General features: G+C 41.7%; 1 protein-coding gene across 1 annotated transcript in view; it reads left to right on the top strand.

The window, feature by feature from the left end:
* Window positions 1–26,361, top strand: part of CDH13 (cadherin 13) — a 587,120-nt gene extending 560,759 nt beyond the window's left edge. The window contains 3 exon segments of the mRNA XM_033156828.1: window positions 9,875–10,105; window positions 12,222–12,437; window positions 23,460–26,361. Of these exon segments, the coding sequence (XP_033012719.1) occupies window positions 9,875–10,105; window positions 12,222–12,437; window positions 23,460–23,467 (455 nt within the window). The 3' untranslated portion in view covers window positions 23,468–26,361.
* Window positions 26,362–27,370: the final 1,009 nt, after the last annotated feature.

Genomic DNA, 27,370 nt, shown 5'->3' with positions numbered 1-27,370 from the left:
TCTCCCCTTCCCTCCTCATTTTACTTAAAAATATAAGCAAAAGTGGGGAAAGAACACTACATAACAATACAATAAGCCCACTAATTAAATTAGTGGTTTATAACCTGGTGTGCTCTTGATGTTGCTGAACTCCATCTCCCCTCAGCCTTAGTTAGCATGATCAGTCATCTGGTATTAGGGACGTTGTAGCCCAGTGGTGTCTGTAAGGCCATTCTTAGCTAGTGTGTGCATAACAACTATTGGCAGGCCTGTCCTCCATGATTGGTCTAATTATTTCACAACATGCTGTGGCCATGAGTCACATGAGTTCATTTTTCTGTGTTGAACAACAGAGCTCCCTATTTGTTTGTCTTGTACTCATAGCTGATCAGTTCCTTTGGATGGCTTCAATGCCTGGTTCAGGTGCAGTAGTCCTCCATATGTTAGTAGACTCCAACTCCTATAGGCCCCAGTCAGCATGGTCAATGTTCAGAGATGAAGAGAGCCAGAGTCCAACAACAACTAGATCCAACAAATCCACAGGTGAACCATCCCTGGATTTGAACCAGGAAATGCCCTCAAGTGTCTACAGCAGAGGTGGAGGACTGTGGCCCTGCAGATGTTATTGAACTCCAACTTTCATCAGCTCCAGTCAAGGATCTGGGATGAAGAGACTTTTAATTCAACAACATTTGGAGGACCACAGGTTCACCACATCAGGTTCACCAGAAATGTTGATCTATAGAAATGTTCACCAACAATAGACAGCTGACATACAAAGCAGAAGATGGTAAAGATCTAAAATTTTGCACACAACTCTATTCTTTTAATCCAGAATTGTGGGCGCTGACACATATTTATTCTAGGTTAATAAACCTGATAAACGAGTGTGACCTTGCAAAGGGACACATTTCTGCATATAGATAATTTGCAACTCCCTTCCCCACCATTTCAATTTTCTAGTCTTTATATGCAAGCATTTAGATTCCTCCCCTGTCACCAACTATGCAGCATGTTATTTTTAATAAAAGCATTTTTAAAAAAAAAAAAAAAAAGAGGAATGCCTTCTTTTCGATCCACCTAGGGATTTGGTTGGATGGCCACATGTCAAGTTTGGAACCATTTTTGGGTATTTTCTGAAGCACTTCTTTCTCTTTCTTTTCACGATGATATTAAATACATACACAAAGCAACCCACAGATTGTAGCAGCCACCATATCCCTTAAAAGCAAAGGCAAGGAAAAGGCTGAAATGAGAGCACTGGGGTAGGAAAATCCAAGTCTAAGCTCAAGGTCACTGAGGTCATCACAGGCCTAAATTGTGCTCTTTGATACATAGCAGTGAATTCGGAATAAATTCCACTGTCTCCTAAGAAAGAGCTGCCTACGTGAACTGGGTTGAAATATAAAGCATTGAAAGCATTGGAAAGAAAGAAGAAGAAAAATGTTTAGATTTTGAGCAACTTTTATATTTTTCAACCAACATATAATAATAATAATAATAATTTATTATTTATACCCCGCCCATCTGGCCGGGTCTCTCCATAATTTTAATTGGAGTCCTGTACAATGGGTGTTGCATGTGGTTTTACCAATGCAAGTTTTTCCAGAAGGAGGAAGATGGAATGACTTGTCAATCCAATAGCTGACTTCTGGGGACTACATTAAAGCTGACGGGTTTGAATCAGGGATAGTGTGAGGTTTCAGAATGGGGGCAGGGCAGCTCACAATGTGAAAGTAATCTGGAACTGCACTGAAGCACAACAATTTTTGAATATGGGTGGGATGAAAATAGAATTTATCAAAAGCCAATCAGGCTCCCCCCAATTCCTTCTTAACTCTAATGGCATCTGGATAAGCCCCCACTGCACAAGGGTGGGAGGGCAAGATGCTACTACAGAGAAGGAGGATGAGTCAGAAGAGGGACTAACCTTGAGAGCCAGTGTGGTGTGGTGGTTAAGAGCAGTAGACTCATAATCTGGTGAACCGGGTTCACGTCTCCTCCACATGCAGCTGCTGGGTGACCTTGGGCTAGTCACACTTCTTTGAAGTCTTTCAGCCCCACTCACCTCACAGAGTGTTTGTTGTGGGGGAGGAAGGGAAAGGAGATTGTTAGCCGCTTTGAGACTCCTTCGGGTAGTAATAAAGTGGGATATCAAATCCAAACTACTACTACTCCTCCTCCTCCTCCTCCTCCTCCTCTTCTTCTTCTTCTTCTTCTTCTTCTTCTTCTTCTTCTTCTTCTTCTTCTTCTTCTTCTTCCCTGAGCCAGTTAGCCAAAACAGGCCACATGGTGAAGAGCAAATTCCCCCCACTCTTGGAGGAAAGCAACATGAGACTTCCTCCTTCATTGGGTTGGAAGAAAACCACCCCCAAATAAAGTTGTGAGTGATGTTGTTATACTTCTTCACTACCTTATAATTATACCATGCCTTGTTCCATCTTGGAACCCAATGTGGCATAGATGTGGTCTCCAGGAAGTCACCTGTCCAGGCCATAAGAAAACATGCTTAGTTTTATCAATGCTTAGTTTTATCAATGTTGTGGCTTTGTGTACCTTCAGGACATACCCTGTGACCTTACACTACAGCAGACAGGGATGTTCCTCTCATTACGATGGTTAGGCAGCCGCCTTGGGTGGAAACCTCAGAGGGGGGTGCAGTACTGACCTTTGAGGGGCACAGCTTTATACAGATTAATTTTTGTTACATATTATAAATTCCTGATAATATTTTGCTTTTGAAGAATTTTATAATTTCTATGAGACATCTGTTTTTGAAAACTGAAGTTAGAAAAACAGTGGGGGTGCAAATAGTTAGCCTTGCCTTGGGTGCAAAATAGCTCGGCACTAGTACTGACAAGGTAGCTTGGGAACCTCACACCTGAAGGCAAAACATGGACCCCCATGTGTGTCTATCTGGTCCTTTGGGTTCTCTCGAGGCCATATACCCACTGGAGCTGCACTCATCACCACCCTCATTTCAGATCCTTCTTAAATGTTCCTGCCTGACCTGCAAAGTCCTTGAACTCTGAAAATGCTTATTGTTTGTCTAAATGTCAGCAAGCGTAGACTTTGGTCTTTCGAATTTTAGTGGCACCCTGTGTGAGGCCAAAATTCAGTGTCGTCCCCCCACTTTGCACCTTCTGTTCTGCATGTGCACTATGCCATAATTGTGACGCCCTGTGGCACGCCACCCCCAGCTCGGTGCCCAGTGTGGGAGAACCAGTCTCACTGCCCTAAATCCACCTCTGATGTCCACCCACTTTAGCCACTGGCCCCACCCATCACTGGCATGTGGGCCCTGAGTAGTAGTAGTAGTAGTAATAATAATAATAATAATAATAATAATAATAATAATAATTTATTATTTGTACCCCGCCCATCTGGCTGGGCTTCCCCAGCCACCCTGGGCGGCTTCCAACAAATGTTAAAATACATTAAAATACATGGTTCTCCAGAAAAAAATACCCCCCCATCTGTGCACTCCATCTACCCTGTACTTTGCAAAACGCCTGGCTTTCCAGAGAAGATAATTGGCACCTTAGACTTGCTTACTGTTCCCCCCCTCCCCCATTACTAGCAATTTTGCGAGAGTGAGATCAGCCGCTTATACTTCTTAAGATTACGTTCACTTCCAGCTATACCACAGCTTTAAGAAGTGTTCTGTTAATACAATTCATTAGCATGGTTCTTTCTTTCTTTTCCCCCTTCTGTGAGATGACAATAACTTTGTCTCTAAGAAGGGCTTCCAGAATAATTTAGAAATTCTGATTAAAGTTCCTTTAAAGTTCCTTTCTCCTAATTGCCACTGATAAGAAATTCTCATAGAAAAGGGATTTAGATAAATGTTCTATGGTATTGCCAGACACAAAGAACTAGCGGTTTGAAGCTACCCCCTGATCTAATCAAAAATATTCAATCTCATTAATAATACTGTCTCTCTGTATTCACAAATGGCTGCTTTTGACTCTACTGTGTTCTTATTAATTGCACACATTTTTACTGTCATTTTAGCATTTTGTTTCTTGGTCGTCCTATGACCACAGATTACATTCTACACATGTACAATCTGTGTACACAAAGGGGGTGTCTGCAAAGGGGGTGTCTGCACATTGCATTCAATGAGTGTTCAGCCTGTGTATCTGTGAAGATGAACAGTTGAGCTGTACACTTGTAAAGTCAGTCAAATGTAACATTCAACAAGTGTAGTCTGTGTACCCATGTACACAATAGTTGAGCTGGGCAAATTAACAAATGCACTCTTGTTGTTGTTGTTCAGTCGTTCAGTCGTGTCCGACTCTTCGTGACCCCATGGACCAGAGCACGCCAGGCACGCCTATCCTTCACTGCCTCTCGCAGTTTGGCCAAACTCATGTTAGGCCAAAATGCACTCACTTTCACGCAAACACCTGTACCTCTTTACAGACAGCTTATACCTGTGATTAACATAACATGTGACTAAGCCTAAATAGTTGAGCTGTACACTCATACAGTAATTCAAATGCAACATTCAGTGTGTACAGTCTGTGTACACAGTAGATAAGCTGGAGAAATCACCCACTACACACCATTTCACATGGGTGTGTGGGTGTGTGGGTGGGTGGGTGTCACACATTCCATTCAATGAGTATACAGTCTGTGAGCTGTACGCTTGTACATGTGACTTCCAATGAACGTAAAGCCACTGTACCAGTGCACAGCAGGTGAACCGTACAAATCGGCAAGTGCACATCTTTTCACATGAACACTTGTACTTGTGTCGAAACAACTTGTTCCTGTGTTCAGTTTAACATGTAAACGGACCTATTATTAAGCTACAGTTGGCTACTGTGTTGAGCGGAATTGCTCAAAATAGCTGTCTAGGATAAGGACCCTGAGATCATCTGCAAAGCATCTCTGGTCGTAGTCCAAGTTCGTGAGCCGCATTTGACCTTCTGAGACCAGAGACCAGTGGTGGGTGGAGCAAGAGGCAAAAGTGGGCAAAGAACAGATGCAACACTTTAGCTTTGTATGGTAGGCTAGTTTCTACATACACTCTCACACCCCTTTGTATCCTGTATCCAAGCGACCAAGAGGCATTGTTAAGAGTTCAGGGACACAGTCCAGGCAGGCAAAAAGACTCAAGTAGGCTGGTATTTTATTGAAGTGTTATATTTCCTGGTGGCTGGTGTCAAAAAATGAGCATTTATAGCATTCAACAACATTGTAGCATTGTACAAAACACACACACACTGGTGGTGGTGGGGTGTAGCATTTAAGTAGTAAGAAACATTTTGATTAATTATAAAGGTGACCCCAATAATTCAAGGAGCTGATTAAATAACAATATATTTTTAGTTACAGGTAGGTAGCTGTGTTGGTCAGCTGTAGTCGAAACAAAATTTAAAAAAATCCTTCTAGTGGCACCTTAGAGACCAACTATGTTTGTTATTGGTATGAGCTTTCATGTGCATGCAGGTATCTGAAGAAGTGTGCATGCACACGAAAGCTCATACCAATAACAAACTTAGTTGGTCTCTAAGGTGCTACTGGAAGGAATTTTTTTTTTGTTTCGAATATATTTTTCATTTAAGTACTTAAAATACTGCAGATGACATCTTAAAAGAGGTGTTCCCTTTCACATGGGAAAAGCAGGAAGGAAGAATTTTTTTTAAAAAAAAAGATTCTGTTTTCTGTGACATGTGTTCACCATATAAAAATTAAATGGGCTGGAGTCGGACTGACTTAACTGCACTCCAAGTTCCACTGAAATCAATGGGACTTAAGTTAATCAGTGTACATATTGATTTCAGAGGACCTAAATGCAAACAGCTTAGGCTGCAATCCTATACACACTTAGTTGGAAGCAAGTGTCATTGAACTCAGCATGACTTACTTCTGAGTAATTGCTCATTTTGGCAATCTAAAGTGTGTTTCTGTATCAGTTTGCATTAAAAAGATCTTGAAAATTCAGATGCATGGAAATGCACATGTATCCTCATATGCACAATTTTGTACACGCATTCCCTAATATATGCATTTTTGCAAGCCATTTCTCCAAATATATTGCTCATGTATACATTTTTCTGCACCCCCCCCCCCCAAACACACACAGGCACACATTTTGAAACCTCCCACCATCTTTATTTGAAACACATCAACTTTAATGCAGCCTCTTTTGGTTGCAGTGAAAAATTCCAAGAAGTCTGCATTTCAAAGGATATCTGCATTTCAGCTCACATCTTGTTTTAGGAAGTGCATGTTAGATGGCAAATGCATCTGCATCCTTACTTCTGAGTAGTTATGTATAGGATTGCACTGTTAATCCAGCCCCAGTGGATTAAGCATGCCCCACACATTTCAAGCAACTTTTTTTAAAAAGATGCCAATTTATGCAGATTTAATTGGTTAGTTGATTAAAACTTTCTTTTTTAAAAAAAATGGCTGATAGTCCTAAGCACTGTTATTACAAAAATGTTCTGTCATCCTTAAGGCAATGTCAGACTTACTCTTGAGAATTCTTTCTCTTCGTTGACTTGATCCAACTGTCTCATATAATAGATAGATGGAGAGATGGATAGATGGATAGATAGATAGATAGATAGATAGATAGATAGATAGACAGATAGATGATAGATGATAGATGATAGATGATAGATAGATAGATATAACGTTTCTTTTTTATATATAGAAAAGCTATTTAGGTAGTTCCTAAATACACTTTTATAACTGCAATAGAATGAATAATGAGACTATAGTATAGTTAACTTAGTGGTTAATTCAGCCCTGGATGTGTCTTTTTATCTCTAGCTTGTCTTTTGATGTATTTCTTGCTGCAAAGTTGCTAACCAGTTACAGTTTATGACCTTGACATTTGCTTGTTTTTCTTTTGGAATTCTGGTGTATTTCATGTAATTGGTTATAAATAATACACATGGATGATAAGTCACCAGAGCACACAAGAGGCAATTTTCTGCTCCTTGTATTGTACATATTGGCAAAGGGATCCTTAAAACATTTAGGGGGTGAAGATGACATGTAAACAAGATAGAGCAAATGAAAATGGTATCTGCAGAAGGAGAAACAGGGCCAGTTTTGTAATGCTATTGCGTTCTAAATTTTAAAGAAGAATGCGACATTTTGTTAATATAAGATAAAAAAGAGGGCATAGCAGAAAATAGTATCAGCCCAGTGGAAATAATATACACTGAATTAAAGATAGTGTTTTAATTAAGTGCATGAAAGACAGTCTTTTATGATCATATTTCAAATATTCAAATGCCTGTTTTTTCATCCATTCTCCTCTGACGTGGCTTAATAATATATCAAGAACAAAAAAGGGGGGTGTATAGGAGCCTTTTTGAAAATTCAATTAGTCCAGCACTAAGGGGGGGAAATAATTTCTTTTTCATTAAAAGGAATTCAACCCTTTACTTCTTGTGATGAGAGAGAAAAAGAGAGTCTTGAATTCTGACAATTTTGCCTTTGTTATGCATGTATGTATCTGTAACAGATGAGGTGTCATCCTTGGGATAATTTATCATCCTAACAACTAATATTTTATTACAGTTGGTGATTTCTTCAGATCTAAAGAAAGAAAGCATTATTTTCCCCCTCTCCTGCCAAACCTGTCAGGAGACATTTCGTAGCCATGGCTGTTTCTCCAGCAGGGTTATTGGGACTTTGTAACTAAGGGGGCATTCAGATGTGGCAGACATTGTGTTGGTTCTTCTCATCCAGCCCCCCCCCCCCTGCCTGCCTTCATACTTACAACCAATCAGCAGGTGGCTCTGTCTGCTATTAGCTCTGGATCAAACTACTGTTGGTCTCTGTCTTTTACCCTCCCAATACCAAAGGACACCAGTAACCACTGCTTCAGAGCAAGCCAGCAGCATGTTTGTTGGATTCAATGCACTAATAGTACCCCAGAACTGTGTCTCTGTCTTCTGGATTTATATGGACATTTGTAGCTGAGAGATGTGAGGATCCCTTACTGTCTGAGAATGTTTTGTCTTGGTGGCAGCACAGAGAAGTCATTTCATTCTCCGTTCACATATGTACCTATGTATCACATGGAGAAAGAATTATGTGAACCATGGACTGCATGGAGACAGTTATAAGACAAAATGGAAAGGACTGCCTGTGCTTGCCCTCCCCACCCACACTTCCAGTCTGCTGCACGAAGGAACCCGCAGCCCGTTGCACTTGCTCCCCACCCCCAATACGGTGTGCATGCTTTGCAATTTGTATTATTTTTATTGAAGTGGAGGAAATATTCCAATAGTGCATAGAAGATACATGCAAGTGCATGTGTTTACTTTTGAAAGCAGTTGTTTCGAAAGCGTGTGTGTGGCAAAAGTGAGTAGTAATGAGAAATCACACTTTTCACCTTTATATAAGGCCCTTGGATCAACTTTGGAAACTGACGGAAAGTTATTAACACCTGTCAGCCCTTTGTTGGCTTAAGTAGAATGAGGTGCTGGTCTTACTTCTGCTCCCAGAAGACAAGTGTCTATATGGTTCTCACAGTACCTCCAGGGGATCTCTTACAGACACTGAGTGACAGATTGCACTGACCGCATGGTGTATAAACTACCCTCTCAACCTCTGTGTCTGGTTACTTCCAGCTTAGGTGTAAAGTGCATTGGCTGTCAGTTGCATGAACCCTGTTCTCCACACACACACACATTTCAATAGGAGCTCATTCTCCACTGTTTTGCTGCTGTCCTTACCTCTCTAAACAAAACTGAGAAGAAAAAATCTTGCTGTGGGTGTAGGTGGATGTCAGGAGCTACCAAGACAGTTGTATACAGGCCCTCTGAAAGCTTCAAGTTCCACTCCAATAAAGAGCTGGGTGTGGTGAATAGGCTCACACTGGAGAAAACAGGAATGTACTATCACCAGCAATACTTTTTAAAGGCACCTGTTGGTGTGTCTGATGCAGGTTCCCCGGGAGGGAGAGTGAAGAAAGAGACTGGGAGAGAGCAAGATGTCAGCAGCAAGGGCATCTCTGTCCCAGCAATGTCTTTCCCTGGAAAACTGCTGGGAAATATTGTTAAAGATGAAATAACCAAGCATATAGAAGAATAAGCCTTGTTGAAGCTGAGTCAGCATGGCTTCTGCCATTCTTTGAGAATGTCAACAAGCATATAGTTAGAGATGATCCAGGTGACACAGTGTACTTTGGTTTTCAAAAAGCTTTTGGCAAGGTACCTAACCACAAACCCAGTCATTGGAGCCTTCAAGTAAGGCTAGTCTAAGGTCAGTTCCAGGATTTATGCAATTACTTTTAGTTTGAAATTGCCCTTAACTGCATGCTTACCTGTGATTAAACCCCATTGACTTCAGTTTGAGCAAACATGCATAAGATTGCACTATTAGTGCTCTGTGTAATGCTTACTCACAATATGGCTTTTTTCATTTCTCTTATATTTACTGATTTATTGATGGATTGTTGTTGTTGTTGTTGTTGTTGTTGTTGTTGTTTTACCAGTGGTAGAATGCAGTGGGGGTGAAAATAGTGCCTGCATATAGAAGGGCCAATGCTCACCAGAAGGAAACACAGCATTTAAAATGTATAACATTGGCTGATGGATGTCTTGATAATGCAATACAGTGGTACCTTGGTTTAAGAACAGCTTAGTTTATAAATAACTTGGATTGAGAACGCTGCAAACCCAGAAATAGGTGTTTTGGTTTGTGAACTTTGCCTTGGAATAAGAACATGTTTCATTTCCTGTTGAGTTTGTTCCATTTGTAAATTGAGTCCCCTGCTGCTATGGAAAAGCACGCCTTGGTTTAAGAATGCTTTGGTTTAAGAATGGACTTCTGGAACGGATTAAGTTCGTAACCCAAGGTACCACTGTACAGTGTACATAAATGTCCAATTCACAAAACTCTGCTACTTTTTCCATAGGTAGCCCTCCTGCAACAGGGACAGGGACACTGCAGATTACTTTGGAAGATGTTAACGACAACGCCCCCTCTCTCTATCAAGCGGTTTCATCTGTCTGTGAAGATGTGAAAGATGTGAAGGTCATCTTTGGAGCCTTAGACAAAGATATTCATCCTAATGCCGAACCATTTAAATTTGAGTTGAGCAAGCAGTCTGGACAAGATAAAGTATGGAAAATCACAAGAATCAACAGTAAGTATATTAGAAATAGTACCCCCTTCCATTATTCAATCTGTTAAGTTCTCTCTCCTCCCCACACCTTTTATCCATCCCCAACTGTTATCCACAAAATGGATCATTGTTAAATTTCTCAACCATTCGGTCTGATATTTCCATTATATCTAAGGCTACTTTCTTGTTTATCTGCACTCAACTGTTATATATAAAACTGGTCATCCTTAAAAATTTCTCAGTACTTATGTCTGAGATTCCAATTCAATATATTATACCAAGTTCCCCAAACTCGGGTCTCCAGCTGTTTTTGGACTACAACCCCCATCATTCTTAGCTAGCAATACCAGTAGTACCAAAGAGCATTAAACTTTGTAACTAAGCATTTTCTTCCTATTTTCCTCTTCTTCCTTCTGGGATTTGTGTTTTGCTTCCAAGTCTGCCTCCACCTCACAAAAAAAACTTTGATCACACATACACACCATATATGTAAAGCACAATTTTTGCATGGTTGAAGCTTACCATTTTCCCAAAGCTTCATTTCCCACCACCATTAAATCTACATTTCCCGGGATTTTTTGTGGAGAGCAATTTGTGTTATTTGTATGGTGTGGCAGATGTGCAGCTTCCCGCTTCATTCAAGTGCCTCTGTTTTGTTTGAAAAGCAAGAAAGCACCTTGAGCTCATTTGAAAGTGGGACAAATGTGCTGAAATACAACCTGAAGACAGTCCAACTAAATCTTGATCATGGAAAATGGCCAAGCAGTAAGAATTTTCTGATGCTATTGTTGAAAGCACCGCCTTTGGCCACAATACACAAATCCTGGCCAAAGTCTCCCTGATAGGCTCTGAGGTTGACTCAGACTGTTATAAAAGTCGTCCAAAAATTCAGTGACACAAAGGAAGTCAAGAGGCTGACAGATTTCTGCTGAGGGAGCCCTTAAGTTTTGCCGCGCCTCTGAAGTGTATTGAATTATCTTCTGTTACAGTGTGTGGGAAATTTTGCCACTTCCTTAGTGGAAAATGAACACTCTGGGAGTCTGATCCAGCTCAGTGTATTACAGCCACCCCACGCAATGCAATGACTAGCACACCTGTTCTCATAAAATTGCAGGTGTGGGGAGAAGTGTTTCACTGTCATATGTTTTCTCCTGCTGAAGCCATTCCTCAGCAAATGCCTTTCTCTCTGCTCAATTATGATTGCAAATTGACGCATTCTGGCCTTTAGTAATGGTTTGAGATCTATCAGCATACAGAGCCAGATTGTTGTTTAGCTTTGTTAAACATTTTCTCAGATAGCAATACAAACTTGAGAAGTGTTGATACGTTAGGTCATCATGGAAGCAGAATTAATGATTACCCATTTTTGGAAGGAGCTATGAAAGAACATTAATATAAAAAGGGTTGGGATATGGCTTTAGTTGAAATGCTGACAAATAAAATCACACTGGCTAGGTGGAGTCAAAAGAGGAATAATTTTGGATCAGAATGGTTTGCTTTTGCAATGCGTGTGAATAAGAAAATTAATGATGTAATGTCGCCATCTCTTCATGCTGCTTGGTGGAATCCTAGCTGTTTATATTTGTGTAGTAACATTAATAGCAGCATCTGTTATCTTTCTACTGTGTTTCATAGAGAGTAATTCCTGTGTGATTTTTGCTGTGCCTATTAGTGTCTGGAACTGAGTTTTTTCGCAATTTAAATTATGTTCAGAATTTTATTTATGTTTTGAGTGACATTCTTTGCAGCAGTTCAGGAACTGCCTTTGCTACCCTGGTTTCAAAACTTATTTTTCTTCCTTCCTTTACAAAAGAATGGGTGATGGAGGTAATGCTCAAGGACTTTGATATTTGTGGATTTCTCTAAGGAATTTGTCTATCTATTTTAAAGAATTTCTAAACTTCTTAATGCTTTAAAAGATCAAAGCGGTATATGCAACATTCATAGAAACTATAAGGCAGTATAAAAACAGATACAACATTTATAAAAAGCAATAAAACAATGCTATAAATGCAGATTATGGTAGGAATTCAATAATCTTTTAAATCAGGAAGAACCTGGGCAGAGAAAATTATCTTTACAAAATGTCTAAGCTTTTTTCAATGTCCCCTAATTGTTATTTCCTCTTTCCTTTCAGACACCCACGCCCAGCTCATTCTGCCACAAAATTTGAAGAAGGCGAACTACAACATCCCCATCTTGGTGACCGACTCGGGGAAACCGCCTCTAATTAACAATACAGAACTGAAAATCCAAGTGTGCTCCTGCACAAAATACAAAATGGACTGCAGCGCATCTTCAACCCTTCACCTCAGCATGGTCCTCTTCTTCATTTCACTCTTCAGTTTATATTGTAAGTTTCCCGAAAATGTCTAACACTAGAGTTAGTTCACACTTAACCTGGTTCTATTGATTCATGTGTTCATGCCACTGATGGGGATGAAGAAGCAGAGGGAAGTTCATTCAGAGTGGGACATCTTCCATCAGTATCCCGCCCCACCCCCATCATCCAGCCATGATCCTATCTAGCTGAAGTAGCAGTCAGCCATGGGCTGCCATTTTCCCAGAATATTGCAGGGCAACTGCTGTAGGGATGTTTAGGGAGGCAAGAGAGGATATGTTATTTGATGATATCCTTCCTAACTTGTGTTGTTGTTGTTTAGTCAATTTGCCGTGTCCCACTCTTTGTGACCCCATGGACCAGAGCACGCCAGGCACTCCTGTCTTCCACTGTCTCCCCGCAGTTTGGTCAGACTCATGTTGGTAGCTTCGAGAACACTGTCCAACCATCTCGTCCTCTGTCGTCCCCTATATCTTAGCAGAGTTCCAAACATTCCCCCTTTTTAAATTTGCACAGCGGTTAGCTTGTTGCAGGCTCATATGAGCCTCACTATATAAGAGTCCTGATAAGATCCCTTCTTATCCCTCTTAAAAAGAGTAGACACAGCAAGTCACTATAAAAGTAGTTTACTCATAGTATCATCAGTTCACAATTGGATCCCAGAAGGCAGACATAGGTTGCAAAATATATATACATGTGGAACTATCCCATAAGGGATTTAGTTTCAAGTGACTGAGAACAGGCAGTCACTTCTGCTCACACGTAGAAAAACAAAATGGAGAAGAGGAGCAAAAGGAGAAGGAGAGCCAGTGTGGTGTAGTGGTTAAGAGCGGTAGACTCGTTATCTGGTGAACCGGCTTCGCGTCTCCGCTCCTCCACATGCAGCTGCTGGGTGACCTTGGGCTAGTCACACTTCTCTGAAGTCTCTCAGCCCCACTCACCTCACAGAGTGTTTGTTGTGGGGGAGGAAGGGAAAGGAGAATGTTAGCCGCTTTGAGACTCCTTCGGGTAGTGAAAAGCGGGATATCAAATCCTAACTCTTCTTCTTCTTCTTCTTCTTCTTCTTCTTCTTCTTCTTCTTCTTCTCCTTCTCCTCTTGCCCAGATTAGGTCATGCTCACATCTTGTCAGATGCAGATGAAGTTTGTCCCAGCTCAGGAGGAAACAGGAAGCTTTCTCCTGGCTGGTACAAAGAATGTTGTACTTGACTGCTATGTGTTTCACTTCCTACACCTGCCACAGTGTCACTCTCGATCTGTGTGGGAAGTTAGCTTCTAGCTGCCTTATGCTCAGCAGAGGCAACAGTGCTGAGGAGCCTTGCCAGGATGCAGTGGCCTCAAAAGTTGCCCAAAGGGTGCTGTGTGTTGACTCTAGGCCTGCCTCTGATGGATGACAGCTCTTAAATTCAGAGATGCCAACCTGGCTCTAAGTCAAGCAACAGGAAATGAATGATGCTAAACAGCTTTATGCCTTCTCTGAATGAGCAACAGAAAAAATAACAGTTTTAGACTACAGTGTATATATAAAGCAGCGGTGGGGAGCCTGTGCCCTTCTGATGGTACTGGACTCCTATCAGCCCTATCCAGCATGAGCAAGTATTGAGAATAATGAGAGTTACCGAGTCCCACAACAACCAGCAGGCATCAGATTTCTCCCCCCTTCCCATTCCTAGACTTAGGGGAAAAAATTCAGGCCACCACCCTCTCAGTTCCAAGTGCCCTCCTCCCACCCTACCCTATAAAAAGCATCAGTCAGAATAGCAGTTTGCACAACCCACTAGGGAAGATAAGAACACCAACAAAGTCAAAATAGTAACAATTTATTTCACAGTTATTCAAAATCCAAGTAAATCAATTAATTCAACAAAATTGATGAACTTGATCCAGTGATATGAGTCGCAGAACCACCCACTTAGGGAACCACAGATCTAGACACACAATGGACAGTGCATTAAAGCTGCACCATCCAAGTGTGCATTAGCCATGCCTTCTCACCCCAGCCCTACTGAATCTGAGCTGCTTAAATGTGAGCAGAACTCTCTGCTCAGTGGGGGACTCTGCTGGTCATGCAGAGATTTCTACTCTTGTACAATTGAACATAAGTGCAGCAACAACTGCAGGCCTTCTGTAAACAACATAGGATCTGGGGGCAGGTCTTGTGAGTGCACCCCTGACTCACCCCTTCCTTGAAATGTTGTGTGTTCACATGAACACAGTTTGATGTCAGTTAATCAGGACTCTGGTCAACCTGATACAACAATAATGGCTACAGGTGAAAGCAGATTTCTGCAGCATTTCCACAGGATTAACAATTTAGGATTATATCCAACTAAATTCTACTCAGAATAGACCCTTTGAAATTAATGTACTTAAGTTAGTCATTGGACGCCACTGTTAGCCTCTGCAGAAAGTAACAGAGAAATCAGGTCAAAGAGCCATCTAACCACATCTACTCAGAAATAAGTCCAATTGAATTGAATGGGGCTTACTCTCAGGTAGGTGAGGTTAGAATTGCAGCCCAATGATTTCTTTTATGTTATGCTTTTGGATTTCTTACCCACCTTTCGCCACTTTGCTACATTGCCAAACATTTATTTATTTATTTATTTCTCCCCGATTCCACACACGGAGGTGGCTCATTTTAGAACCGCCATTAACTCTGGCACGAGCTCTCCCACACTCCAAATATTTATCAGAATAATCAAAGATTACGATGCTGAAAAGAAAGAAAAAACCATGAGAAACCCTTAATGTGTATTGAGCAGCTGAAATATCCCCATCACTGGTGGCAAAATGATGGGCTTAATTTTTGCATGCACATCCAGAAAGAGGGAGAGGAAAAAACCTGCTTACTTGCTTGGCTTCGCTGTTGGTGCTTATACTTTATGAGCCACTTCTGCCTAGGAGGTAAATCCCTCTGTCAAGTGAGGATTTTGCTTCCCACACCAAATTTTGTGCCTGCGTGCATACGTTTGACAATCTGGAATGGAGGATAGATAGCACAATGTGTGAGCCATTCAGTACGACTATGAGCCCTCTGTGAATCTCTTGCCAGAACAAAACATCTTGGTATTATCATTTAAATGAAGCAATTATTATCTAAGCTTGGGATATGTTCAGGAAGTCAGTGGAATGATATGTGGTTGAGGTTTTTATTTTATTTGGGTTGGGGGGCATTGAATGAGTTTAACTGCTCTGAAAAACTGCAGGATGGCAAATAATCTCGGAACAGCATATGCGGTGACTGCCCCTAGCAGTAGATGGGATGGATTCCAGCTGCATCAACCATGTGAAGGGAGAAAGCTACTGTAGTATTCTACAACTGAGTTCTACTCAGAATAGATCCATCAAACTTAATGGACTTAAGTTAAGCCAGAGCTGCACCATATATTTAAAGCACATCCACTGTTTTTTGTTTGTTTGTTTAATAAAACAAAACTCAATTTACAAATCATAAAATAAAATTATCAATGAAAAGAATTGACAATAATAAGTCTTTTGAAGAGTTAAATAACAATAGACTAGAAACAGATGGAAACTCACATCAACTTTCTAAACACCTGGGTAAGGTAAAGGTAAAGGGACCCCTGACCATTAGGTCCAGTCGCGGACGGCTTTGGGGTTGCGGCGCTCATCTCGCTTTATTGGCCGAGGGAGCAGGCGTACAGCTGCTGGGTCATGTGGCCAGCATGACTAAGCTGCTTCTGGCAAACCAGAGCAGCACACGGAAACTCTGTTTACCTTCCCGCCAGAGTGGTACCTATTTATCTACTTGCACTTTGACGTGCTTTCGAACTGCTAGGTTGGCAGGAGCAGGGACTGAGCAATGGGAGCTCACCCCGTGGCGGGGATTCGAACTGTTGACCTTCTGAACGGCAAGCCCTAGGTACTGTGGTTTAGACCACAGCTCCACCCATGTCCCAAACACCTGGGTAGGCTTGTCTAAAAAGAAGAAGAAGAGTTATTAGCAGGCACCAAAAAAGAGTATGGTGAAGGCGTCTGATATCAATAGGCAGGAAGTTCCAAAGTATAGGTACTGCCATATTAAAAGAGTGTGTACAAATGCAGAATAGGTACTATATTATTGTATGCCACCTGTAGCAGTGCCGGTTCTGCCAATTGCAATGGTTGAGTGGGCATATATGGGGTAAGGCTCTCTTGTAATTCAACACAGATTTCAAGCTAACTTTCCCCCAAAGAATCCTGGGAGATGTTAGTTGCTAAGGATTCTGGGAATTGAAGTTCTGTGAGGAAGAAACTGCTCTTCCCAGTATTCTTTGGGGGAAGTTGTGTGCTTTAAATGTGATTTGGGTGTGCTTTAAATGTATGGTGTGGATCTGCCCTTAGTCATGTCAATTAATCTCAGTGGGTCTACCCTGAGTAGATCTAACACTGGATAAAACCCTATTTTTGTTTGTTTGTTTCTTTTATTGCATTTATATCCTACTCCCCCCCCAAAAAAAAGCTTAAGGCGTAGTCCTCCTCCTCCCCTTTTTATTCTCAGAACAACCCTGTGAAGTAACTTAGGCTAAGAGATAGTGACTGGCACAAGGCCACCCAGTGAGCTTCATGGCCAAATGGGGATTTGAACCCTGGTCTCCCAGGTCCAAGTGAAACACTCACCACTACACCATATTGGCTCTCAGGATCAAAATGTGCTCTAGAATTTCTGGGTAGGCAAACCTAGATCTCTGCAGGTCGGCTAGGTTTGTTCAGTGTGTTTATCAGTTCCTACAAAAAAAGCCCAAAAGCAATTAATGACCAAAGTAAATGTTTAAAAATACATAAACATTATTTAAAACAACTTATTTTAGCAGTGGAATATCACATTATTGACATTTTCAAATTCCCAGAGAAAGAAAAGCAAAATATTTGACTGGCATTAAAACAATAACAATGTTGCTGCTCAGAGAACTTCTCTTGGAAGAGGATTTGTATGGGGAGCTTCGCTGAACTTTTAACATAGACCAGTTGCAGCACAAGAGTAGCTTCAAACTGCATTGGTGGTTCCTCGACTCAGAGTAATGCTTCACATTACTCATGGGTACGGGAATAAATTCCATGCTGATTTAGGAGCAGAGTCATGCTTTCCACCCCACCCTAAAGAGCCACTCACTTCCTGTATGAAGGATGTCATTCATCATTGTCTGTAAAGAGTTCCCAATTTGTGAACTCCAGCTCACATGCTGGGATTCTGTGCAATCAGGACACCCACAGAAAGGGTGCATCCAGAGTGCACACAGTCATTACAGGTGCATGGGTCAGCTAAGCTGTGCCCCCCAATATCTCATTGACCATCAGGCCCAGCCCACCCATTGGGGCTGGGTGAAGCAACCACCTCAGGCGGTGCCCCCATGGGCACCCTGCCTGCCCCACCACCTCTGATAGAGAAGAAGCGCTGGGGTCGGTGCTGCTTTCTGGTGACATCTCAGGATATTTCACTGAACTTCCATGAGATCTCATGGAACGTGCCAAATTTCATGAGAGTTTGGCAAGATCTCACTGGAAATCAATGCAAATACCAATGCCACTTCTCCACTGGTGGTGGTGACAGGTCACAGCAAGGTGGGATTTTGCTTCAAGTGGCAAAATGGAAAGAGCCAGCCCTGTTGAACACCAACACCCATCAGCTTCTGCTGGCATGGCCAACAGTCAGGGATGATGGGGTCCAGCAGCAGCTTATGGGTCACATGTTAGCTACTCTTGGAACAGGAGTCTTCCCCAACCTGGTGCCATTCAGATTTTTGGAAACACAACTCCTGCAAGCCGCAGCCAGCATGGAAAAATTAAGCCACAAGTAATAGTGAATCTATCTTGCCCCCTAGAGAAATTGGGTGAAATGTTCCTTCCAGACTCTAGAAATAGAGTAGAGGATTTCAAGAGCCCATTTGCACATAGTTCTACCAAACACAAAAGTTGGTGTCATACATTTCCTGTCCATTCTACAATAGACACGAGGACTATGATGCTATTTTGAAATGAACTATAGGAGCCAAGAATTGTTCAGTCATTTTGAAGTCAGTCTAAGGAACCTTTAGTGCTCTTCCTTTTCCAAGTTGCCTTGGGGTCTGGCCAGGTCTGCAAACTGCAAAGTTTGACTTTGGCAGCGATAAGTAAAACACTCCATTACCCTGCCGGAAAGTAAGGAGGCAAAGACTGAGCTCCATGTGAAGAGATTAAATGAGTTTTGTGGAGTCTGCATTGAAATTAATTTGTCAAACTAAGTGTGAAAGGCCTCAGGTGTGCTGGGGAATGGCGCATCACACAGATGCCAGGACTCTGATTGCAAATAAACCTCAAATATATCCTTGTATTTAACTATCTATTAATTTCCTCAAGCCTTCCAGTTGAAATGGCAATTCCTGGTAAGACTTCACCCCTAGTGAGTCCTCTGCATCCACCCAGCCCCTACTTATGATGATGTAACCCTTTCCCATTTCAGCAATGAACCAGAAGACCTAAGGTGCAACATAGTCTCATTTCCCCCTCCAGTCTACAAATCCAGAAGACATAAACCATTAAACATTTCATTAATTGGATGATTTAAATCTATTTGAGTCTCAAGCCTGCAGAATTTGGGGGAACAGTTAATGGAGCAAAGCAGCCTTCCCCAACCTGACAGTCTCCAGATGTCAGATTGCAAATGGCATCATCACATGGGTCACACACTGACTAGGGCTGATGGGACTTGGAGCCTAATAGCTTCTGGAGGGCACTGTGTTGGCTACCCCTGCACAAGAAGTTTCTTAGCCACATTAATGATCCTATATATTTACACTCCATTGAAATGAATGGATGAAGCCAGGGACTTGTGGATGATTTCACAAATGAAATAAATACATATAGGAAATATGTATTCTATGCATACACATCCACATAAAGAGGAAAAGAAATGATGAATAAATGTGAAAGATAAGTGTATCCAAAAGGCATAAATACTTCATCATTCGGAAATATTCCTACTATGTGATCCAGTTGTTGTTTTTTATCAGCTTTTCCTCAGAAGTGAAAGCAGCACTTGAGAAGATTAAACCTTGATGCCTTATGTGGTGTATCTTGAGGAGGAGAGGGGGGAAATGTTTAATATTCCCTGGTTTTGACAGAGCTAAATTACCGGTTTGTAATAGACTGTGTTTCTTTTCTGGGCGGTTTATTAATGTCAGGCCTATGACTGCCGAGTCATTTTCTCAATTGTTTTAAAACAGTCTATAGCTAAAACCAGCCAATAATTCACAGAAGATAATTTACTTGACAAATTTTGGCTGCTGCTCTGCTGGCAGGGAGGCCACAGAAAATCACAATTTCAGTCTGCTCAAGTTTATCAATTTTTTATCTAACCCAATTTATCTCCTTGTCTTCCATGGGATTCAGTATTCAGTGTGTGATATTCCAAACTGCAGTAGTGGTGGAGGACTTTCAGCTTTCCAAATTAAAACTATACCAGCTTTCTTTTCTTTCAACTTCCCACCTCCAGTTGCATTCCCTGATTGGGTAACTGTTTTTAAAGGGTAGCATTTTCATGATTAACCACTGCTGATATTGCCAACTCTAGATATATGTGGGAGCTCCCACTATGGATCTCAAGGATCTTCAAAGTCCTGAGGGCTCTCTAGCTGTCAGAAAATACCTGGTGAGCTCCTCATTCAGAGTAGTTTAGCACCTTTCATATCCTCAGAGTCCTTCTGAGACCTACTTGTTTAAGCAGTCTTCCTTCGACTGTTAATCACTATATCACCAAGTGTGTAGCCTCTCCTTTTCTTCAGCTAACCCTTTCCCTCCTTAACTCGCCACTGGGGTGGCTAGCCCCAAAATCGCTGCCTTTTCCTTCACAAGAACATAAGAGCCTGCTGCATCAGGCAAATGGCCCATTGAGTCCCGCATCCATTCAGACATCCCTTTCCCAGGCAAAGAAAAATTATCAGAGTTCAAGGGCAGGTTCCAATTAGCCAAAAGACACACAAAGAGGATGTAAGGCAGGGTTTGGGAGGGGCGTGTCCTGAGGAGAGTCCCAAGAGCCAGATTGGGCCTGAGGTTCTCCATCGCTGGTATAGAAGAAAGCACTCTGGCATTAAAAAAAAAAAAAAAGCAGTCATGAATTTCCTCCTCCCATCCTCCTTTAGGGAGGGAATGTGGGTAAGTCAGCAACCTGAACACTGTTGACTGTCTTGTTAGCACTTTGATTCTGATCAGCTTCCCATCTCCCTGTTCAGTAGCGGTCAGGTTTCATTGAACCTTATGCTGAAAGTGCGTGTTTTTAATCATCTGAAGATTAATTCAATAAATATCTGGAGAGAGGGTAATTGTGCTTCTCCCCCCTGAAGAAATTGAGTGATCTGCTAGCAGACTTGAACATCTATCCTTATCAACCAAATGACTGTATATTACTAGAGCCAACTTGAACGGCTTTTAAAGAGAATTAGACCAATTCATGGATGGCTGTGCTCTGCCTCCACGGTCATTGGCAGTATTGCTTGTGAATGCCAGCTGCTGGAAGCCACAGGTGAGGAGAGTGCTCTTCTGCTCAGGTTCTGCTTTTAGACTTCACATTAAGGCTTCTGGTTGGCCACGGTGAGAACATATTGCTGAACTAGATGGCCATTGGCCTCATTCAGTTCTTAACATTTTCTGAATGAAATTGTACATTACTAGTACTGTATTTTTTAAAAGATAGACACTGCTTACCATATTTTTCCATGTATAAAACTCCCCCATGTATAAGACGACCCCTATTTTGCCACGGCCACCAAATGTCTGCACGCTTGCCACCAAAAGCTCACCTGCCCACTCAATGCAACCACAGCCAATTGCACGCACACCTCACTGCTGCCATAAATCGCCCACCCAATTGCCGCAGCCACAGCTGCAGCCAATCATAAGCAGGCCTTGCTGCAGCAACCAATCACACACCCAATCGCCGCTGCCAGTCTCTTGCTGGCTGCTGCCACCAATCACCCCCCCCCCCCCCCGCTGCTATCCATGTTTAAGACGACCCACATTTTTTGCCTTTTATTTCTAAGGAAAAAAATATTGTCTTATACACTGGAAAACACAGTATATTCTCACAGTTTCCATTAATCTGGCAAATTAGTCACCATTTCTTGGGGTTACCTGGTACAATTTCTTTCTACTGGAAGTCTATTTGTTCCCAAAGTGGCTGTGTGTGCTTGGTCCTGGTCTTAGAGACAATGTCCCACAAAACAACATAGACATGCATTGCATAAGGGATGAGAAGGTTTTGAGCCTTCAGGTGTTCTTGAACTCCAATTCCCATCAGCCTGCATGGCCAACATTCAAGGATGGTGGGAGATGGAGTCCTGCATCTTCTGGAGGGCTGCAGGTTTTCCCCACCCCTAGGTAAAGGTAAAGGGACCCCTGACCATTAGGTCCAGTCATGTCCGACTCTGGGGTTGCAGCGCTCATCTCGCGTTACTGGCTGAGGGAGCTGGCATACAGCTTCCGGGTCATGTGGCCAACATGACTAAGCCGTAAACGCCGTTTACCTTCCCGCTGGAGCGGTACCTATTTATCTACTTGCACTTTGGCGTGCTTTCGAACTGCTAGGTGGGCAGGAGCTGGGACCGAGCAACGGGAGCTCACCCTGTCACGGGGATTCGAACCACCAACCTTCTGATCAGCAAGCCCTAGGCTCTGTGGTTTAACCCACAGCGCCACCCACGTCCCCACCCCTACCTTACACCAAATCAGATCATTTTCCTTTCTAGCTCACTGTGATTGGTATCAGCTGTCATTCTGCATTGTAACCCTTTGCTCAGGCACAGAGCTGTGGCCCCGTAAGCATGGCAGCTTGCTAAATTGAAATGTGGACCCACATACTTAATGGACTTATGATCACTCCCCCTCTGAGAGCCAAAAGGGTGGGAGGGCTCCACCGCTCACTCTTGGAGTAACTAGCACAGATTAAAATCTCCATTTCACTCATAAAAATGCATTAGGCATATGAAACAAATCCATGCAGTTATTACTGTGATTATGAGTATGCCCACATAGTTAAAGCTGTGTTAACTCTATATTTTAATGATCTTGAATATGTACTCAAGGGTGAGTTTATATAAGAACATACAAGAACTTACCATTCTTAATAACAGAAGAAAAGCCCTGCTGGATCTGACCAAAACAGATGCCTCTGTGGGAAGCCTGCAAGCAGGACCCAAGTGCAACAGGAACTCTCCTCGCGTGTAATGCCCAGAAGTTGGTGTTCATGGTAGAACATCTCCATTGTGGCTAGAACCACTGGCAGCCTCCTCTTCCAGGAATTTGTCTAATCCATTTTTAAAGCTGGTGGCCTCCTGCAGGAGTGAATTTCATAGTTTAAGCATGTGATATGTGGAGAGATACTTTCCTTTATCTATCCTGAATCTTCCAACTTTCCGTTTCAATGAATGACCCCAAGTTCTGGTATTATGATAGTATTAAATGACTGTATTGAAGGAACACTTGTTCCTATATTATTCTGAAAGGACAATAAACATTTTGGAAGACATTTCTCCATGTCCCACCACTGTTTTAATTAAAGCTGGTAGGGGTAGGCCCTTCTAGGTGGTAGCACCTGGGCTCGAGAACACTCTCTCAAAGGCCATTAATAGCACTTTCCCTTTCTGTTCTTCTCATTTTTATAAGTGAAGTATATAACATGTAAGCACACGGAAATCCATTGATGGATTATGGATCCTCTTGCAATTTCCTGAATGTCTCCCCCTCCCTCCACTTTGTTTCTCATTTTGCATCTCAGCTTCCTAGACTAGATTTCTGAAGATATAGTACTCAAGGGCTGCAATTGACCAATGTAACATTTTGAACTTTTATCCTCCAGCTGTAAATTGTCATAAATAATTGCTTCTGAACATGGGTAATTTAATGTGCATTGCTTAATCATGTGCAAGCAATCAAGTCAGCAAAACCTTCAGATTAAAAGGGATATATATATAGATAGATAGATATAGAAATAGATATAGATATATAGAATAAAAAATTGTCACCTGCTTGCTAATAACCACACATTATTGCCCATCGCTTAGGTCTGTAAGAACTCCTGGCTGACATCTGAAGCTGACATTATTGAGTTGCCATGGTGACAAGCAAGCAAAGGATATGCCATCCAAGTCAGAAGATCACCTTTGACTCTTACGATTCCTTCACTCCTAAGCCTCAGTCGTGCCAAATGTGGCACTTTGCAACTTCACACTCTCTGTCCTCCCAGCTGCACGATAAGTTTCTGACAAAAAAAAAAAAAAACCTCCTGCCTCAGTCTGGCTTTACCAATGGGTTCCTCGCCCAAGAAGACGGACGGTTGATGTAGCTGCTCGCCGAACGGTTACAAAATAAAAATAGAAACACCACATAAATCTGATCTTCTGGGAGCAGAATTACAGAATGACTCCACCTCCCCTCTGTCTCTGTTGACTTGTTGCTATTCAACTGTTTTAAAAAAAATTGTCTGTGGGTTAGTATTTGTATATGTATGAGTGTATGTATATGTATATATATTTATATAGAGAGAAGAGATATACAATAGGGTTAGCTTTTGTATGGCATTTGCCTTAGGCTCATGGTCAATGGAGCAGAGCAGCACAAAGGCTTGGTAACAGATCAACATACCAATAATAGCTTAACATGCTGTGTAAGCTGCATATAGAAGGGGAGATCCAATATTAGTCATACTCAGAGTAGACACATTGAATCAATGCACCTGAGTTACTTAAGTTCCACTGGTCACAGTGGGTCTACTCTGAAGTACGACCAAAAGAAAACAAAATGTGTTGGTACCATGAGAAATGACCACCTTGGTGGCACTTCCATAAGAAAAGAAGTCTGGTACCACTCTCCAAAAGATAAGGTACCTTTTGTTAATTCATCCTTCCTGTTCACATCCAAGAATATTTTACTCTTTCAGCTTGCTTTGGAAGGTGAGGAAAAAGTAACACTTAACCGTGTTTTAGGGAAAAGAAAGTAGCTCTTGCTGATGGATCATCTATTTAGATATTTCTGGTTTTTTTTTAAAAAAAAATCTATTTTATATCCTGCCCCTCCTTCCCAAAGAGAGCACTGGGCAGAAAATTATTAAAAGTAAACATCTGTTTAAAAAACAAATAATAAAACATCAATGACATTTTGATAGAGAATCAAATGATATCTCCTTAACACCAATCATCTCTTCAAAGGCCTGAACAAATAGGTGAGTTTTAAATTTGTGCCTGAACATAGGTAGAGTGGGGACAACCCAATTTCATCTGGAAGGGAGTTCCACAGGCAGAGTGCCAACACTGAGAACTCCTTTAGTGAGGCAGCCAACCTCTTGTAACTACCGTTTCAGATGGTAGGTTCACATGATGGAAAATTCCAATGTGGAAAAAGGATACTTCAATAAAGAATAATAACACAACAGGGAGAAAGAGCTCTAGCCCAGCCTTTCCACCTTGACATGGGTTGTTTTTTGGATGTGAGAATATTCCCTGCATCGAGTACCATTCCATCATGTGAAATGCCCCCCCCCAAAAAAAAACTCCAGTGTGAAGTAGTATAGCCCATACACAGGTTCTCCATCTCACTAAGAATGAGGTCTCCATGTTTGTGCATGACAAGAGGCCACACAAAAACACATACCCTGATTATTTGGAACATTGCCCAATTGCCCCTGGAGCAAGCAGGATGAACAAATCAGGAAGGCTTGATTTCTCACACCATCCAAACAAGGGATTATACCGGTAGTTTGTTGCTCTCTAACAATCTGCAACCCATAAACCAACAGCAAACCACGTCTTAAATGTTAGCTAGTGATCATGGCTGGGGGGAACGGGATCCAAAACCCCAGGCTCAGAAGTAATGGGATGCCAAGGCTTACGGATTTGATTCTTCCTCTCAGCAATGCAGGAATCATCATTCTCAATAAACAACAATAAGCCACAAATGCTGGCTTATCATTACAACTGAACACAGCCTGTGTGTCAATTATAAATAAGAGATCGGAAGGTGTGCCCTTTGACTTTGCTATGGGCAAAAAAACTGATGCTATCATCTAGCATTTTCACCTTCAGATAATTTACAATGAAAACACTTGAGAATTCAGTGGTTGGGCACCAGGCGGTCATCAGCTTTAGGGGTGGGGGAGTCTGTAGCGTCTTTCAAATTCATGCCTATGAGAACACCTATCGAGATTTCCCATTGGTGGCCCTTTTTAAAGAAAAGTTCCTCAACATCCTATTAATAACCAGTTCTCTCAATGCCTTTGGAAGCTAGCTCTCATTAAAGTGGCACCTGAGCACACCTAGTGGGGTGGGGGGAAAGTTGTTATATAAATATATACATATATATAAAATTTGTTTTGAATATAGTATATATACATACATACACAGGTACACACACAGTTTAAATGAAAACTAACAATGAAAACTCCCTCTTTTTCCCCTCTTTCTTTTGGTCCGTGCAAAATAACCACACTTGTTTGCAAACTGTAGGAATAAAGGGTGTTCATTATGTATGAATATGAATCCTTTTTTAAAGGGGAGGGGGAGTATTATTTGGTGAGCATGTAAGGAAATGGCAAAGTTCTAATTGTACCAAGACATCCATCTTGTTAATAAATTGTAAATGATCCACAAAGCTCACACCAAATTTTTTTATAACAAAGGAAATATCAGTTTTAAAAAAACAAAGACGTATATTAAATTGACAGACTGTGGCTTTTAATAGAATTTGACAGTAACTAGGGGTAAGGTAAGTGTCTTAGACTCTTTTAATAAAGTTGCCTATTTAAAGTTTGAATTGCAGAGCTTTCTTATGCAAGAGAATGTTGCAGCTGTATATTTTGGGTTGGATTTGAACAAAAACCTACACACCATGCTGTATGTTTAAACGTTACCTTCTATGTCATACCTCTGTTCCTACGGTAGCTTTTTATGAATCATTAAAGAAATCCAACCGTACATTTAGTTTTTCATACTCTTACACCAACAAGCAAGTGTGTCTTGAAAGGAAACCACTCTCTCAAGCTTCTTTGTTGTACCAAACATGATTGTACATTCACTTTAAGACCAGATGTTGGCCCTTTTTAAAAGAAACACACTCCCCCACTCCAAATACAGTATTTGCAATGGCCAAACAATACACAGATGTTGCTACACCATCTGCAATGATTTCCCTGTTCGGTCCAGTGGGGAGGGGGTACAGTTCAGCCTTCTTAGCCCTTTGAGTTGGGAAGCTGGCCTCTCTAATAAGACACCTGATCCATGTTCATAGGAGCTCCAGTCATGCACCAGAACGCATTAAAAAACCATGACTTGGACCAAGGCAGGTCAGCATAACTTGGGTTTTATACATTGTGTGGGGAAAATGCTTTGACAACACATAAGGGACAGACCGCAATCCTGAAAAGTCATTGCACATTGTCTACAGAAGCATGTATTCAGTGTCTGTCATACTCAGAGCTGGTGGACTGAAAATATTGGATATAGATCTACTCTAAGTAGCATTTGTAGGTCTCATACATCCTAGGTAGTGTGGTTGCTGACCTTGAGCCAGACATCCTGGAGAGTGAAGTCAAATGGGCCTTAGAAAGCACTGCTAATAACAAGGCCAGTGGAAGTGGTGATATTCCAGCTCAATTATTTAAAATTTTAAAGGATGATGCTGTTAAGGTGCTACACTCAATATGTCAGCAAGTTTGGAAAAGTCAGCAGTGGCCAGAGGACTGGAGGATCAGTCTACATCCCAATCCCAAAGAAGGGCAGTGCCAAAGAATGCCCCAACTACCACACAATTGCACTCATTTCACATACTAGCAAGGTTATGCTTAAAATTCTACAAGGCAGGCTTAAGCAGTATGTGGACCGAGAACTCCCAGAAGTGCAAGCTGGATTTCGAAGGGGCAGAGGAACCAGAGACCAAATTGCAAACATGTGCTGGATTATGGAGAAAGCTAGAGAGTTCCAGA

Source organism: Lacerta agilis, chromosome 8 (assembly GCF_009819535.1).
Source record: "Lacerta agilis isolate rLacAgi1 chromosome 8, rLacAgi1.pri, whole genome shotgun sequence".
Taxonomy (NCBI): Eukaryota; Metazoa; Chordata; class Lepidosauria; order Squamata; family Lacertidae; genus Lacerta; species Lacerta agilis.
The sequence above is the reverse complement of the archived record's forward strand: the minus strand, read 5'-3'. Positions and strand labels throughout refer to the sequence as shown.